This window comes from Rattus rattus, chromosome 11 (assembly GCF_011064425.1).
Source record: "Rattus rattus isolate New Zealand chromosome 11, Rrattus_CSIRO_v1, whole genome shotgun sequence".
Classification (NCBI taxonomy): domain Eukaryota; kingdom Metazoa; phylum Chordata; class Mammalia; order Rodentia; family Muridae; genus Rattus; species Rattus rattus.
In genome coordinates, this window is record NC_046164.1 from 66733092 (window position 1) to 66751106 (window position 18015).

Sequence of the window (18015 nt, forward strand, 5' to 3'; positions counted from 1 at the left end):
ACTTGCCCATGGACACAGTTAAGAGGAAGAGTCAGCACTGGAACGTACCCAGCTTCTAAGGAGAAAGCCAATGAGTGACCTTTGGCCTTAACTCTTAGGAGGTTTCTCTGGGGTTCGTGCTGGCTGCCCCAACCAGAGTTCTCAGAGTTCTGGCCTTGTTAGAGAGCGTGTGTGTGGGGGGTGGGGTGGGGTGGGGGAGCCAAACAAAACAAAACGAAACCAAAGAAACCTTGGGTGTGACTACGGGGAGAGCAGCTGCCCTAGTTGCTTAGGAGCAGGGGAGCAACGCTGCTGGCTTCCTGTTCAGGCATGATCGCATAGCCACACTTCCTGCTCTGCCCTCCTTCCTGTGGACTCTGCCTCCTCACTGCAGAGATGCCCTGGCAAGTCCAGGGTCCTGGAGCCAGGAAGAAAAAAAAACATGGATGCCAGGGAGCTTGCCCTAGCTTCCCTGATACATGACACCAGTGGCCCTGGGGAGCCGCCTGTGGGGCCGCCTGTGGGGCGCCGGGGCTGGCGGCGGAGGAGGACAAAGGTAAATGCAGAGTGGCTTCTGTCCTGTGGGAAGTGCAGGCCTGGGTGGCTGCTGCGGGGTGGCGCTCAGCCCCTGTCTGGCAGCCGCGGAGCCTGGCACCTGGGAGCAGGAAGGCTGGAGTTAGAATTCTGTACTCCCTCCTGTTGCGCTTCGCTCTCTACCACCCCTGGCATCCTGTTACAGCACCGAGGATGAGGTTCTGGTGGACAACTGCCTCACGCTTGCTCAGGGCTGGCCGTCTTTTCTTTCCTAAGGCAGGCACAAACAGTAATGCTTTCAGTCACAGGTTTTTTTCTTCCTGGGATCAGTGGGAAGTGTGTGTGTGTGTGTGTGTGTGTGTGTGTGTGTGTGTGTGTGTGTGTGTGTGTGTGTGTGTGTGTGTGTGTGTGTAACCAGTCGGAAGAAGTGGGGGCAGGCTACACAAGAACAGTGAACCAACAGGTCACAGAGAAGCAGGGAGCCACCCTCTCCCCCAGAAGAGCGGCTGAGGCAGGAGATGACTTCCATTTGCCGTTCTCCCTTGCCTCCCAGGACACTTCCAGACGTGATGGGAACAGTCCACCCTTAAGAAGCTCAGACTTGAGAGCCAGGGGGAGGAGGCAGGGTCTAGAACAGAGGCTCAATATAGCTGGTGCCAGGCAGTTCAGGGGAAATGGTCTCTGAGCTCAGACCTGGATGGTTCTCAAAGGAGAAAAGATGATGGGGATGGAGTACTTTTTAAGAGAGATCTGTTCAGTGAATCCTGTTCGACTCAAACTCCCACTGGTGCTTTCGGAGCTGTTTCGTTTGGCAATGCCTATTCCTGAAGTGACGACCCCACCTCATCTTCCACCATGCCACCAGCACCTACCCAGGGCTGCCTCAGCAGCAGGCTTGCACCAGACTCAGGAGACACGCAGCATAGCCCCAGCCCTCAGGAGAAGCCCCACCCTCCGGAACCTGACACAGGACACGTGCCAGTGCCAGTTCTCTTCTTCTTGTGCAATCCCCTTACGATGTGGATTCTGTGACCACTCCCATTGTGAAGATGAGGAAGCTGGTCAAGGAGTGGCCATGTGACCGGCCAAAGCTTATACTGTGGAAGCTACGGGGTTAGGATCCAGAGTTGAATCAGAGATAAATATGAGAGATGAGGGGAGGCACATGGGTGGCTTTCAGGAGGCTTTTCAGAGGTAGGGGCTTTGGCAATGGGTCTCGGGTAATGAGAGAGCCTCTAGGACTTTGGGTGGGGAGAGCTAAGATTGTCTGTCTTGGCAGAGGGTGAACCAGAGGGAAGTAAAGAGAGGAAGTAAAAGAGGATCTCTCTCTCCCCCTCCCCTCTCTCTTCCCCCTTCCTTCCTTCCTTCCTTCCTTCCTTCCTTCCTTCCTTCCTTCCTTGCTTTCTTTTCTTTCAAACTGGCTGTGTCTAGCAGCCCAATGATATTTAGGCAGCAGTACTGTTATTAAAAGCCCATTTTACAGATGGACAAGTCAAACCCCAGAAACTTCTAGTCTCTGCTTAGATGCCCACTACTCTATGGTGCTAGAGTCTAGCAAGACAAGACTAAGGGCAGAGCATAGAGTTGTTAGGGGCCACTGCAATTTCCCAAACTATAATGTGCCTGATCTTGTTCCCTAAACCTGACATTGTCTTAGCACAGGGATAGGGAGTGGGGTGCACAGGACCTAACACCTACACATGCCCATGCACACAGATATGTTACGTGGTGGCTGCAAGAGTCCCTGGTTCCCTCCACCAGACCCCAGGTCTGTGTCAGCTCTCCAGTCCCCTAGCTGGCACCAGCTGGTCAGCCTTCCTTCACCTAAGTCCCAGGTGTATGTGAGCATGGCCAGGTCCAGCCTGTGCTCATCTTGGATAAGGCTGGGACAGGAGTACCTGAATGCAGAGCTCATATTCTCAGCATGAGCCCTGCCTGCGTCTCTCTCTGCACATGCACACGAGCGTGCAGCTGTTTGACTATCCGCCATCTCCGACCCAGGAGAAGCCTCAGCTGTGCTGGTAGGGAGCCTTGTCCTGCAATGGGCACCAGCTCAGCTCCAAACTGCTCCTCAGGCAGCACCAGGGACAGCTCTGCACACCTCCTCGGTGACACTGGATGGAACTGGACTGACAAGGGATTCAGGGAAGAACAAAGAAAGCACTTAGAACCCTGCTGCTAGCACTTTTTGCTCCTACTAGATCAGACGGCGGCCACATCCAGCAAAGACCTGCTAAGGGAGTAGGGGGTGGAGCCCCTCAGACTGCCTTGCAGGAAGAGAGCTGCACCGTGGGGCTTCAGGGCGGGAACTCTGCCTCGCCGCATGCACCCTACACCCATCTGCTTCTTTTCCCGCCTGAATTTCCCTCTGGACTGCCTTCCAGTTCAGAGGCATCCCATTCTGACTCCTTCTTCTCCCTTCCCAGAACTGGTCCTGCTCGCTCATCGTGGCCGCTCTCGTGGGAGCCTTCGGGTCCTCCTTCCTCTATGGGTACAACCTCTCCGTGGTGAACGCGCCCACGCCGGTGAGTGTCCGCGCTGTATGCCCGCCAGAGGGCGCTGCGCCCACATGGGGGTGACCAGCAAAAACAGTGACAGTAGAAATGTGTGTGTGTGTGTGTGTGTGTGTGTGTGTGTGTGTGTGTGTGTGTGTGTGTGTGTGTGTGTTGTCACAGAACTGAGGTATCTTTCAGTACAGACCGTGCTGTGCTTGCAAGGATTTTAGGAGCTTGGAGCACACAGACTCCTATGTTTTGACTTGTCCTTTTTAATTTAAATTTTATCCACACTCAGAGCCACCTTCTATGACTCACCCTTGGTTCCTGTTTCAGCCTGAGATCAATTCCAGGCTCTCTGCTGGTAGCAGGAGAAGGTCTGCCAGAGGCCAGGTTTTTTTTTTGCCAGCTCCTGGCAGGTTGTGGGGGGGGGGGACGGGCAGAGGCTGATGCTGACTGTAGACTTGCAGGTGGAGGGAGGGTGAGGCCCGAGAGGCTGCCAAATTAGAGAAACCTGAGGAAAGGCTGCGAGCTTCAGCTGGTTGGAGTACTGGGCAGGCATGTTGGGGGCAGCCTGAGCCAATAGAAGCCAGGCTGTTGGTGTCTCTGGTACCTTTTTGGGCATTGCTTTGAGTGCCGTCATTCTCCTGTGTCAAATGTAGGGGAGCCAAGATTGGTGGGTCTCCAAAAGGATACGGGTACCACAGGGATGCAGGCTCCATCAGCGCCAAGGCAAATCTGGTTGTAAAACTTGAGTTACTGCTGACATTTGAGAAGCTGTCCAAGTTATCTCAAAACTCGGTTCTGATCCCAAAGGCTGCTGGAGAAAATAACTCCCAGCTGTCTGCAGCTCCCTGGGTCTTTTGACTCTGTCATTTCAAGATGAGACTCTGACTTACCTGAATTCAACTTGGGATATGGACTCTTGGTTCGTCTGGAAGGTTCATCAGGGCATTCGCCCAAGAGGGTGGGGCCTTTGTGAAACTCAGATCTACGTGAGATGTGAACCTGGAGTAGTGTGACATCACTGACCCATGAACCACAGGAAAGAGCAGTCATTCATTCAACAAATATATACTGAGTCCTCATCCCATGCAGGATGCTGGGAATCAGGAAGACAGTCGGGAGGAGGTGACCCTTGAGCTGGGTCCTGTGCAGGTGGGAAGCATTTCCGGTGAGGAGAGGCAGGGGCAGAGGGGGAGAGGCAGGGAGCAGGGGCAGGGGCAGGGGGGCAGGGGCAGGGGGAGAAAGGGGCAGAGGGAGAGGGAGAGCAAAGGGGCAGAGGGAGAGGCAGGGCAGGGAGGGAGGGGCAGGGCAGAGGGGGCAGGGGCAGGGGGCAGGGGCAGAGGCAGGGGCAGGGGCAGGGGCAGGGGGCAGAGGCAGAGGCAGAGGCAGAGGCAGAGGGAGAGAAAGGGGCAGAGGGAGAGGCAGGAGCAGGGGCAGGGGCAGAGGCAGAAGCTGGAGAACCAAAACACACAAGGCCTACATAGGGATGTCAATATTCTGGTAATAGTGAAGGCTATTGTGACTTGCCAGACCCCTAGGGGAATGAGGAGGTGGGTTGGGAGAAGAGGTAGAAAGCAGAGGCGGCTGGGATCAAGGCTTGGTGATAGAACGCTTACTTGCCTAACACAGGTGAGGCCCTAGGTTCAGCCCCCAACACTGAGAAAACAGTGAGACCCAAGAAACCCCACACAGACTGAAAACAGAAAAGACAGCAAGGAAGAGAAACATGGCTCAGATCTGCAGCTGAGGAGTGCGACCTTGCACTAGGGAGATACAGCAGCTTCAGGAGGGGAGATGCAGGGGGTTGAGACTTCAAGATGGGAATGTGGTGATGGACGAACGGAACTTAATCCATTGATGTTACTTCCCTTCATTCCATCACAACGAAACAGCAACTTGCTCAGGGTCAGCTTGGAAAAGGCAGTGCTGAGGTCCAGACCTAGGTCTGTCTGAATCCAGCCTATGACCTTTTGAACCCAGTCACTGGCTGCCAGTGCCAGGTTCTTAAAGCCTGGGGGCACTTGGCATGGCCGGGGAGGGATGGGGGTGAGCACGGAAGGAGAGTCCATAACACAGGAGTGGCTATTCTTCCACCCTTACAGCTGCCCCAAGGCAGACTTTGAGGATGCTACAGCCTGGGACTCGCTGCCACCTACACTCTGTCCTTGGCCCCATTGGAAGGAACAGTGCGCTGTTAAAGCACGATCCACCAGAGATATGAATGCTGCTTTCATTGTTACTCAGAGCAGCACCCCCACATTTCTACCAGGAAGTGTCTTGGTTCACACAACCCATTTTCTTGTTCTGCCCAAAGGCCTGATGTTTGTGTTTGTCAAATAACTTGTGTTGCATTATGGGACTTTTACCTTAGCACCATTGTGTGCCCAGATGCCAGGGTAAAAAGAGGAATAGACCCATTGTCAGGTATTGGAGGTCCCCAACACCAGGAGCAGCAACAGACACCCAAGTCATTCCAAGGCAGGAAGAGGTGGCTTGAATGCAGCCATGAGCCTAGGTTTGTGGAAGGATCCAGTCTATTTAGGGAGTTCTGAGGAGACTAGGCTCACTGTTGGGGTATAGTTAGGGAGGTAGAGATGGGGAAGTAGAGCCGAGAGCTGGGCCATCTGTGGAAGGCATACACTGACCAAGCTGTGAGCCCCAGAGAGGAGCTAGACTGAGGGCCAAGCTCATTCGGGATGTCTTTCCAGGTCAGACCTCCCTGGAGCTGGAAACAGCAGGCTTGAAGTGGGAATCCCAGCTTCTCTGTGGATTAGCGTCAGTGGAGCAGAGTGAGGCCTCACCTGAACTAGCTGGGAGATGGAAAAATAGTGGAGACACCCCGCTCAGGTCCCACGGCCCCTGGTATCCTGTTTTGCCCTGTGGTAGCAGTAGAGGGGCACTGAGGCCATCAAAGGGACTGGGAACACAGCTGACTCTCCAAGGGAAGGAGCCTTGTGCAGATAGGACCATGGCAGGAGGCTGAGGCACAGGGATCTTGTGAAGGCAAAGGCAGTCCAGGGAAAGAACGACTAGGGCTGAGATGTTCAGAGAGAATGACAGATGTGGCCACCAGGGGGCGCTGTGAGAGAAGAGTTGAGTTGTCCACCACTCAGGGTGGACAGCGATCTCAAGCTCTGCACTGACTCCTGATCCCTTGTCACCAGCTTCAGTGATGGGTCAGGGGCTTGTGGTCCAGGTGACAAGACTGAGAGGGAATCCATGCTTCAATTGCTTACTAGGGGGTAGCCGGTGTCTTGCTGCTTGACCAGTCCACATACTAGCTGACCCTGGCCCCGACTGTCATCTAGACTCAACCTTAAGAGGTTTTTAAAACTTCTTTGTTTTATTTTATTTCATTATTTTTTTTAATTTTTGGAAGCCTGGAATGAAGACAATGACTGTAATCTCTCTCTGTCTCTCTCTCTCTGTCTCTCTCTCTCCCTCACAACACACACACACACACACACACACACACACACACACACACACACGCCCTTGAGCTGGCCAATGTGAGGGACTGTCCCTTCTGTCCTTCATACTCCATCTTCAGGAGCCTCAGCAAACCTCATTTGATAGAAGAAACTGAAGTTGGGGAAGGCTAAAACGTCTAGGTTCCAGAGGGGTGGCCATCTTTCTAAACTCTCCCCGAATGCCATTACCCTAAACAAACACATCCACCCTGCTTTCAGGGATTCCCAGAATCTGACTGTGTGCTCCTTTGGAGAGAGCACCCATGTGGCTTCATGTGTCCACAGAGGGTCTGAGGTCACTTCATAGTAGGGGGTGTGAGCAGAGCAGGGCGTGTACGAGCCACTTGATGCTCTACCTTTGAGGGATCCCACAGGCCCGGGAGAGCAATGTGACACATTAGACTGTACGTGACCCTGCAGGACCTTGTCACTGCCGTTAGCCATTGAACCTACTGTGTGAGGCATGGAAGGCTTCAGTAGGACACAATTGATGACCATGATGGCCGCCAACAACGCCTTCCCCAGTTCTGTCTGTAGCCAGGCCCCTGGAACCATTTTCTAACCAGCTACCCTGTTTCCACCCCAATCCAAACAGTTTCTCCTCCAGTCAAAGACCAAAGGGATGTTTGATGGATTCAGGTGCACCAAAGCCCAGCAGCCTGTACACCACACATAGACTCCACATAGATGTGTGCGACCGCTCAGCTGGGGAGTCCGGTTCCTACCAAGCACTGTTCTCAACACAAGGTGTTCCCTTTATGCTTCTTCACCCATTTGACCCTTGGTGCTGTCCTTCAGACATGGCACATGCTGGAACCACAGGGCCTTTGCAGTTTCTGTTGTTTGGGGCTCAAAGGTTCTTTTTCAAGTAGCCTGCGCTATCACCATGGTTACCTGCCGTTGCTTCTCAACTGTGTCTTCCTCAGCAACACCTTCCCTGACCTGCTCACAGGGGACAGCACGCCTCTAAACCTCTCTAGTTCTTCACTCAAATTATTTCCCCTTGTAGTACTTGTAGTATTTGAAACCCCCCAAGATAATAAGTATACCCTTGCTTCTGGTCTTTCTTCCTGTTTTTAAAATTTAAGCTTCACGAAGACACGGATCTTACTGCTTCTGCCATGCCTCCAACTAGAACTAGACCCAACACAAAGCAAGCATTTACAGAAAATGTGTTCTGTTCAGATAAGATAAATATAAGGCTTCTAAAAGACGTTCTCTTCTTTTGTTTTACATCTTGCAAGGTAATTTTGGTGGTTGTAAAACATGTTTCCTAGACCTCTCTCTCCCACTGAAATTACTATCAAGTGTGAGTCTTCCCTGTGAAAGAATTCAGACATTGCCTCTGTTGTGTTCACAGATGACACTCAGAGCCAGGTCTAGTTATCTAGTGACCCATCTTTCTGTTCTCCTAGGGTGACATGCTATAGGGATTAACACACATTTTTTTGTAAATGTCCACATATATGGGTTAGCAAGGCCATATAATTATTTTTGCAACTCTTCAACTTTGCCTTTATGGCGAGAAAGTCACTAGAGACAATATGTAAACAAATAAGTAAGACTGTGTGCCAATAAAACTTTATTTACGAAAACGAGTAGTGGGCCAGAGATTATTGGCTAATTGAGAGTCTAAGTCAGTGTAAAGGTGCATGGTGTATTAGTCTCTGGCAGAAGACTAGCTGACTGAATGGTTAGTTCATAGTCTAAACTGTGTAATGTCCAACATGGACTGAAGTCATGTTTTGTTTTGTTGAGACAGAATTTCTCTGTGTAGCCCTGGTTATCTTGGAACTCTCTTTGTAGACCAGGCTGGCCTCTAACTCAGAGATCTGCCTGCCTCTGCCTCCCAAGTGCTGGGATTAAAGGCATGCACTCAGTTTGGACTGAAGACTTACTGGATGTCCCTTTCCCAGGATTTCGCCCTCTTGCCAGATTTTTGGTGATTGCCCAGGCCTGTGTCTTTTTGTTTGTTTGTTTCCAGTAACCACATCTATCATCCGTCTTTGTGAATCATCTATCCATCGGCCTAACTACACGTCTGTCAAAAGCATTTGGATATCCTGGTCGAAGGCTGCAGAATCTGAGACTAATTTACATGCTAATTGGATGTCTTTGAACACTGCATAGACTCTCAGGCAGCCATGCAGAGAGGCTGAAGGTGCTGCTCTGGCACATGGCAAACGGCCTCAGATTCATACTGGTTAAGCATTGACCTTAAGGAGGAGAATGCAGCTCTTCAGGGGCTGGCTTTGGTAGTACTGCTGGAAAAGTCTGATGAGCAGGAGGGCAGGGGGAGATAGGCCTTGGTTCATGTGGTCTCCCCATGCCTGGACTCCTCAGAGAGGCCAGGGAGGGCTGGATGGAGACCTTGCAACTGTGTGTGTCTGAGCTCCACACACAGCTCTCTGGGGGGCTGAAATGAGTATTTTGTCATTGGGCAGGAAGGGCTGGTCCAGGGTAGAGTGACATTGTCAGCAGGGCACCTGCCAAAGCCCCTTTTGTCCTTCACTACACTGAGCCAAGAAGAGCAGAACTGAGCAGAATGACATCTGTGGGAGCTTCCAAGAAGAGCCACCAAGAAGGATGCAGTCAAGAGAAAGGCGAGTGTAAGCAGAGATGCTCGATTAGCTGTGGGTGCTGGGTTTTGTGAGACACTGTACCAGAAACAGCTGGAAGGCTCATGGAATGGGGCACCTCCAAACCCAAGGCTCTCCTCCCCATAGCTCCACTTCCCAGCCCCTTTCTTGCTTTCACCTCATCTTGTTTGGCCATTGTAAAAGCAGCGGGCTCAGGAAAAGAGCCAGAGATGTAATAACAGAGCTCCCAGCATGAATCGTTTCCATGGGTCGAGACCACGTCTCCTGTTTGTCTATAGATCATGCCAGGGTAATAACCTCATGGTGCTAATGAAATGGGGTCGAGCAGCTGCCTGGGACAGCCTGCTCGATCATCCCAACAGTCAAAGCCTGGGTTCTTCCCAGAGGCCCCTGGGAAGCCTCCATGTAAACCTGCTTTTCAACATGTCAGCACATAGGCTATTTCCTGAGGCTCTCCTTCCCTCTGTGCACTCCCCCCCCCATCCTCCACCAGTGTCTTATTTATGTAATGAGCATCCTTCCACGCACTGGTAAGTCTCCCTCATGGGGTTTTTCACAGTGTACTGCACATCTCTAACTCAGGGCTGTCACTTCTAATTTGTCTCTAAGAAGCTGCTGTGTTTTTTTAGATTGGGAGCACTGGGTCTCCGCTGGGTGTGGTTTGGTTTTGAGCGGAACTGGTAAGGCCAATGACTGACAGAAGTAAATAAAGACCACAGTGTCATTATGCATTGAGGGAGCCCTTGCTCAGTAGGATGGGGCCAGTGGCCACTATAATTAGCAAACCAGGACAGCTGACAAAAGGCAGATGACAGGTGGAGAAACATGGAGGAAGAGACAGTGTTGGTGTGAAGAAACCAGACGAATCTAGAAACTATTTTTGTTTACAAAGGGCAGGGGATGCCATTGAGACATTGAGACATTGTGAACAACATGCCACTTTGCTGTGGGGAACCAGGTGACATGAGGTGGCCCTGTTGAGCTTATGACAAGGAGCCTTGCCAAGAGCATTGTGGGTACTGACTCTTTACAAGCCCCTCAGGTGCGTCGGGCTCTGTTAGGCAACACTTGAGTCCTCTGGACCACCCACAGAGTACTCTATTTCTGTGCATATTTATGGTACCCCCGAGAGTCACTGTAGATGAATGCATGTTAAACCAAGCTGCAAGGTAATGTGTGTGCATTGCCTGGCATTTCCTGCCATCCTTTGGAGGAGAATTGTAGAGTTCAATTTATTGCCAAAGCATGGCCCTTGGGTTCTTAGGCTGGGAGGTAGTGGTGAATTATTTATAGATTCTCAGACCTCAGAAGCAAATATGTGTAGACCTCTCTTATTTTACAGACCTACAAATATAATATTGATTCCTCCACCACCAGCTCCCTCTGCCTGGATTCTATGGCGGGACTCTAAGGACTCAGGGTCTTTTATTTTCTTCCTTCAAATCTTCACAGTAAATCTTTGAAATGGGCAATGACATGAGTTGCAGGACCTCAAGTTCAGAGAGGTTAAGTAACCCGTTCAGTCACCCAGCAGATTGGTGGCAAAGATACAAATAGAACATAGTCCTTGGCCCTAAGAACACTGTCCAGAGACATGAAACTTCTGTTGCATCAGGCCATGCCAAAAATCACAAAAAGAACTCAAAGGTGCAAGCAAGTCTTGGACTCAAGGTGGTCAACTCTCCACTTGGTGTCTTTCCCTTACCTGCTGCCTCTTAGGGAATTTCTTTGCAGTTTAAACTATAGTCAGAACTCCTTATGAGGTTCTGTCAGCTCATAATCTTGTACCAAATGCAGATGCTTCCTCACCACCCCACCTTCATCCTCTCCTAATGCTGAATGAACCTTCAAGCTATACCTACAGTGAACACCCCAAACAACAAATCACAGCTGTCCATCCACACTCAAACCCTCTAGGAGCTACAGGACTAACTGCACACATATAGCAGTGAGTAAGCCAGTCATAGCCAGCCCCTGATTTGATCTACAGCTTTGCTCCTGAGCTGGGCCACCCTTCAGGCCCACCAGGCCACATGCAGCTTGTTTATGTCCATACATGATCTCCAGCTTATGCACCTTGTGTTTCCTTTGTCCATAGTCCAGCTTGAACCAGGTCTACTTGCCTTTTGACTCCCCAGGTCTCTGTCATGTGGCTGGATTCTATAGTCACAGCTTTTCTTGTCGTCGTGATAGACTTGTCTTCATTGGCTTTCAAAGTCTCTGGAGGTAGAAAGACCAGAGCTTTAGCATCAGAAGGCAGATGGAGATCTGATTCCCTAGGTAAGGAAGCAGATGACAGAGACAGAGGAAAAGACATGAGGCCGACCTTTGGGATGTAGAGCCAGTGAAATAGTCACACATTCGATGCAGGATGAGGGTGGTGCAGAGTTGGCCCAGAATCTCACTACCACAAGTGTCCTGAAGACCATCTTAGGTTGCAGAATGTTTTCTTCAAATGGAAGCTGACAGTTTCCCCTAAAGCATGAGAAGGAAGCATTAGGTAAAGGTCTATATGTCCAAGGCTGCTCACCCTCATGATATAGCATAAATCCTGCCCCCTTGAAGCCTCACATCACTGTGCATAGTAGTGCCATGGCTTTGTCCTTTGAAACTCATCTGTGTGCATGGGGCTATAGTTTGTTCATGTTTGTGCCTGTAGTGTTTTCCATTATGATTGTTCTGCAGTTTGCTTACCTGTTCTGCCAATGAGCCTCTAGGTTGTTTCTTGTTTGGGCTAATTATTAGGAGCAATGTCACCGTGGACATTTGAATAGGTAGATCCCCAGCCTGTAGAAGAATTGTGCAATGGGATTTTCTAGAAAGTAGACCTGCTGAGCTGAGCATGAAAGCATCTTTATCTATGTGACAATTGTGTGAGCTCCACTCCAGTCCTGGACACCAGTCTCTCAGGTCAGCCCCTAGAGGTCAGAGTCATCATTTCCATCCTGTGAGTGAAGACACTGCTTAAATTACAAGCATGGAGCTCAGGTCTGTGAAGGTCAAACCCAAGCTTCTCCTGTAATGACTTAGGCTAACCACACTAAGGTTTGTGAGCCCATGCTAGTAGCAATGTATGACCATGAATATCTGGGGAAGTGAACGTCCTTGGATAGCAGAGCGTCATGAACCCAATCTTTGTTGCACGTTAGACACACCCAGTCCCTGCCCCAAATACAGCTGCAGTGATGAGGATGGAGAGGGTGTCTAGACAGATCTCACTGTGACTTCATGCACATCTCTTTGACTAATGATATTGAGTCCGTTGATTGCTAATTGGACGTGTGCATGTGCTTTAGGTCTTCACAGTCTCTTGATCATTTTAAGTTCTATTTCTTTTACGTTAGAAATATTTTTATGTGTATGGGTGTTTTGCATATGTATATGGTGTCTGTGAACACTGCATGCATTGCCTGAGGGGTCCAGAAGAATGTGTCAGAGCCTTTGGAATTGGATTTACAGATGGTTGTGAGCTGCCATGTGGGTGCTGGGTATTGAACCTGGGTCCACTGGAAGAATGATCTTAGCTGCTGAGCCATTTCTATACCCCTGTATGTGTTTTCTAATTAATATTTTATAGTTCTTTATGTATCATGAAGACTTTTACTCTGTAGCTATATACATTACAAATATTTTAACTCACTCGGTGGCTTATCTTCATTTAAAAATAATAATAATTACAATATTTCTTTATTTGTATGTGGGTATGCTATGGTACATGTATGGGGGCCAGAGATGATTTGAGGGGCCCGTTCTCTCCTTTTACCCAGACCCTCAGGCTGGGTGGAAAGCACCTTTACCCACTGAGCCAGACACCACACTAGGCATTTTTCAATCGTGTCTCTTAAAGAACAAGCAACTTGAATTTTGACTCAATCAAGTGAACATTTTTCTTTTATGCCAATTGTCTCTCCTGAAATGTAGCTTTGCTCTATTGCATGGTGGCTCTTTTGTCGGAAGTGTGAACGTTTAACACATTTCAAAATTGATGTCACTGTGCAGTGAAGTCAGAGCTTAGAGCCAGATCTGTTTGACTCCCCTGTTGTGACTCACCAAATAATGCTGTCACCTCAAGCCTCAGTTTTCCTTCCTGCAACACAGGATGTGCTAGAGGAACCCAGTGAGATAAAGGGAGGAGTTCTGCATGGTGCCAAGCATGCCAAGAGTGCCCCTAAAGACCTTTTGTGTTTTGCATCTAGCAGTGGGCGGGGCAGAAGGAAGTAACTCCTCCCATTGTTTACTTCCAGTATATCAAGGCCTTTTACAATGAAACCTGGTACAGAAGGCATGGACAGCCCATAGATCCGGATACCCTGACCCTGCTCTGGTCTGTAACTGTGTCCATATTCGCGATTGGTGGCCTGGTGGGAACACTGATGGTGAAGATGATTGGAAAGTTTCTTGGAAGGTAGGTAGGGGCATTGTTTCTATTTGGGGGGAGTCCCTTCTATAATGGCTGTAAGGAGTCTGCATTATTGTCAGTGTCCCCATAGGCAACAGGGTCTCACAGTTTCATTGAAAGACTTCACTCATGAAGGGCAAGGGGTGGGAGGAGAACGAGGGTGCCAGTGTCCAGGCCTTCTAGTTTGCTGCAGGTAACCAAGATGCCTAGTTGCTTCCGTCCCAGAGGCCAGAGTAGAACAGGGAAGTAATGGGTCTGGGTCTGGAGAACTGAAGCACACCAAACAGAGTCTTACAGGTTGCTCCACAGAATCACAGTGACCATCCTCGTAAGACAGTCAGCTATTCAGGATGATTTCCACAGTAGGATTGATAGACGCTTGGAGAGTTTCAGGTTGTTCCCGTCACCAATAAGGCTGCAGTAAATTAAGTATCAAAAGCTCCAAGTTTTAAGTTGGGGAGATGGCTCAGTCAGAATAGCACTTGCCTTGTGAGTATAGGAACTGAGTTCAATTCCCAAGAATCCACATAAAAAGTTGGGCACGGTGGCACATCCTTGTAACTCCAGGGGTGGTGAGACAAGAGGCCGAGCTGGGAAGCCGAGATGGGAGGGCTCCTGGAAGCCCACGGGCCAGCTAGTGTAGTGGACTTGGTGAAGTTCCAGGCAATGGAAGACCCTTTCTCAAAACACAACGGAAGGTACCTGAACAATAACTCTTGAGGCTGACTTCTATCTTTCAAATGCATTCACACAATAGTGCACTCATGTACAACACACACACACACACACACACACACACACACACACATGTGCCAGTTTAAGTTCCCCCAGCCAAACAAACCCTCTCCAATCAGATCCACTTCATTTTGTTTGCCTCATGCCTAACTTATTTATGACATGAATTCTGTCTCCTCTCTGCTAGTAACAGCCTCTTGGGGGTTGCTGAGAGGTGTGTGTGTGTGTGTGTGTGTGTGTGTGTGTGTGTGTCTCACAGAATGTTCACAATATGAAAAGATACATACTGCTGTGTCGTGTCTATATCTATGTATCCATTTGTCTCTGTAAGTATGTATGTGTGTGTGTGTGTGTGAGAGAGTGTGTGTGTGTGAGTGTGTGTGCATGTGTGTGTATGTGTGTGTATGTGTGTGTATGTGTGTGTGTGCATGTGTGTGTATGTGTGTGTGTGAGTGTGTGAGTGTGTGTGAGTGTGTGTGTGAGTGTGTGTGTATGAGTGTGTGTGTGAGTGTGTGTGTGTTTGTTGTGTGTGTGTGTGTGTGCTTGTTCTGTGTGTGTGTGTGTGTGGTGTGTGTATGGTGTGTGTGTGTGGGGTGTGTGTGTGTATATGTGTGTGGTGTGTGTATGGTGTGTGTGTGTGTGTGTGTGTGTGTGTGGTGTGTGTGTGTGTGTGTGTGTGTGTGTGTGTGTGTGTGTGTGTGTGTGGTGTGTGTGTGGTGTGTGTGTGTGTGTGTGTGTGTGTGATGTGTGTGTGAGTGTGTGTGTGAGTGTGTGTGCTGTGTGTGTGTGTGTGTGTGTGTGTGTGTGTGTGTGTGTGTGTGTGTGTGTGTGTGTGTGTGTGTGTGTGTGTGTGTGTGTGTGTGTGTGTGTGTGTGTGTGTGTGTGTGTGTGTGTGAGTGTGTGTATATGTGTGGTGTGTGTGTGAGTGTGAGTGTGGTGTGGTGTGTGTGGTGTGTGTGAGAGTGTGTGTGTGTGTGTGTGTGTGTGTGTATGTGTGTGTGTATGAGTGTGTGTGTGTGTGTGTATGTGTGTACAAGACAGTCTTGGCCAGTTTCATGTCCGAACTTGAATCATGCACGAGTCTCCCACTACTAGATGATGACCTTGGCCGAGTCATCTCATTTTTCCCAGCCCAGGATGATGGCTCCCACTGAGGCACCGTGACAGGTACCAGAGAGAAGGAGTGGGGAGAGGATGGCGTGAGAAGCATCTGAGTGAACACAGACCGCGCGTGTGTTGGTGGTCGCCTGGCCATCCATACAGAGTAGCTCCATAGGCCTCTATTTTGCATTCACACAAACTGGAGAAAGGCTCCATCAAGTCCCAGAAAACCTCTCAGACCTGGAGTTACAGAAACACTTAAGAAGGGTCCCACTCATCCCTTCCCACCCTGCCTAAAGTCTCCAACAAAGAGCTCCTTAGAATACCGATGTCGCAGCAAGGTTCTCTGGAGGCCATGCTGGAAGCATCCATGTGGTGCCTATGAAAGTATATGGTACCCAGTGAGCAAGATGAAGCTCTAGGGCTTTTCTTGTCCCCAGGGCCAGGACCAGAGCAGCAACTGTGGGGCTTTCAGTACTAGGAAAGCATATTCATTACCTAGGGCAGTGAGAAATGATTTCTGAGTTCCCCCAATGTTCCAGACTTTCTCACACTCTCCTGTTTCGTCTGCTCTCCTCTGGTGGGTCTATGGATGGACATGGGAGGCCAGAGAGGTAGGCTCAGCTCACACATGGCTGAGCTCATTCTGGAAACAGCACCATCTTTTCAAGTGGATGTCAGGTAGGGCTTCTGCTGTAACAGAACTGTCAGGCCTGTGGCTGCTGAGCCCTAGGCACACAATGAGGTAGTACTCAGATAGCACCAATGGCCAGCATCCTCTGGGGTGCTATTGTTAAGCCTCTGTCCTATGCTGGACCTGCCCACAGCCCTCTTGCTTGCCCCAATTAGACACAGTCATGCCTGCCTCAAGGCTCTGCGGACCGTGATGTCTGCCCACCTTGTACCTGGCTGCGCACTCCTGCCTTAAGGCTGTTCCTTAAGGAGGCTATGTACCCAAGCAGCAGAATGGAGGACAGTGTCTGGGATTGGGGGCCAAACGCTCCGAGTCACCAATTCTGGACTTTGCCACCTCGTCTCCTAACTGATTTGCTTTTCTCGCACGGAACCTGAGATGATTGATGATAAGTTTAAGACCTTCAGCAGCCTGGCAGCTGTAAAGCAGAAAGAAAGGAAACATCTTGAACACCTTGAACTTCTAAGCAATCAAGGAGCCCCAGGTGATGCTGCTGAGACCAGAGAGAAGGCGCTGCTCACTGAGCCTCCGGCCAGCGCCTGTTCCTCTTTTCCTTGATTTTGGGAACCAAGGCCAAATTGATGTTCAGCTTAAATAGCTGTTGGGAGGAAAAAGAGCTAAGCTGAAGAGAAGGCTACCATGTCTTCACTCTCCTCTACAGCCTGGTGCTCAATGTACCACAGGTCCGCTACCTCAGAAATCCACCGCTGTTTGTTCTGCTTTACAAGTAATGAACCTGATGACCCATGAGGCTCAATGGTTCATCTACGCTGCAGAGAGCAGGGCTGGTTGGAAATACAGATCCTGGCCAAACTGACCAAATACTGGGATATCTCCTCGGATTTTCAGGGAGGGAGAGGAAGCCCAGATCATAGTGAGGGGCTGAGGGACAGCAGCAGAAGCCTGGGTGTGCCATTAGAGGGTGCTCCATGGTGTGACTAGGAGAGAAGTTCAGTGTTCTTGGGTCTCTGCTCACGTTGGGATTGGATACTAGTAACTCCAGCAGTGGGGGCAGGACTGGCTACTTGCAACCCCAACAGTCTCACAAAATCCTGTATGTTTAGAGCAATGGAGACAGGAAAGCTTGGATGGCCTGGAACAGTCTCAGGAGATGGGCCACATCAGCTTAGGCAGGCCCCAGGGGTACGTTTTCCTCCTCCTCCAGAGTTTCCAACCGAGAGAATTCAGACTGTGGAGAATTCTGGTGGAACCAGTCCTTCGTTTGGAGTCCTCTCTTCTCTGCATAGCCACAGACCTCTCTTTCCCTCCTGACACAAGACAGCATGAGTTCAGTTCATAGATATGGCCACAGGATCAGTCTCAGCTCTGGGCACTAATGCTGGTGGCTCATGAACTATCCTTGAGTTCACGGTAGCCTGGAAATAAAATAGTGGCATGTGGGAAAGCTGCCACCGAGATTGAGGTAGACGCTGGGCATAAGATGCTCATCCTACAATGGCCATCCTTCCCACAGCCATGTGAGATGTGAGTGCTATGATCACAATGGAAGCTTCCTGATGTGGGTCATTAGTGCTTGAACAGTATGTGGGGTGGGTGTCTGTGTGTGTGTGCACGTGCACGCATGCATGTGTGTGTTTTAAACTGTGTTATAATTGTCCTCATTACATGTGTTGTTGAATCTGAATCTTGCCTCTAGAAATAGGTAAAACCAAAAAAGAACTCACATGGGCTTTAAAATCAAATCCTTAATCAGACCTCAGACAATCCGTGTGTCAGGATGGGGCTGGGGCACTATATGAGCACATTTGGGTTTGTGAACAAGAAAAACACCATTCCTGAGGCCCCGGGCTGCCACTGGGATGAAGAGGTGGTCTGAGAAGTTTATCTGCATGCTTTCATGGTCCCTGTAAGTACTGAGAATGAGTAACAGGCTTGTCAAGAGGCAGCTGGTCCTCCAAGATGATTACAGATAAGCAGAATTCACCCCAAAAAGCAGCTGTGAGGGCTGAACATGATGCAATTTACATAAACATACATAGTG

The 18015-nt window shown here is 49.9% G+C and overlaps 1 protein-coding gene across 1 annotated transcript in view; it reads left to right on the top strand.

Annotated features, from left to right (window-relative positions):
* The first annotated feature begins 230 nt into the window (after positions 1-230).
* Positions 231-18015, top strand: part of Slc2a9 (solute carrier family 2 member 9) — a 110472-nt gene continuing 92687 nt past the window's right edge. The window contains exons 1-3 of the mRNA XM_032916787.1: positions 231-535; positions 2940-3038; positions 13329-13489. Coding sequence (XP_032772678.1) covers positions 422-535; positions 2940-3038; positions 13329-13489 — 374 coding nt within the window. The 5' untranslated portion in view covers positions 231-421. The remainder of the gene's footprint in view (positions 536-2939; positions 3039-13328; positions 13490-18015) is intronic.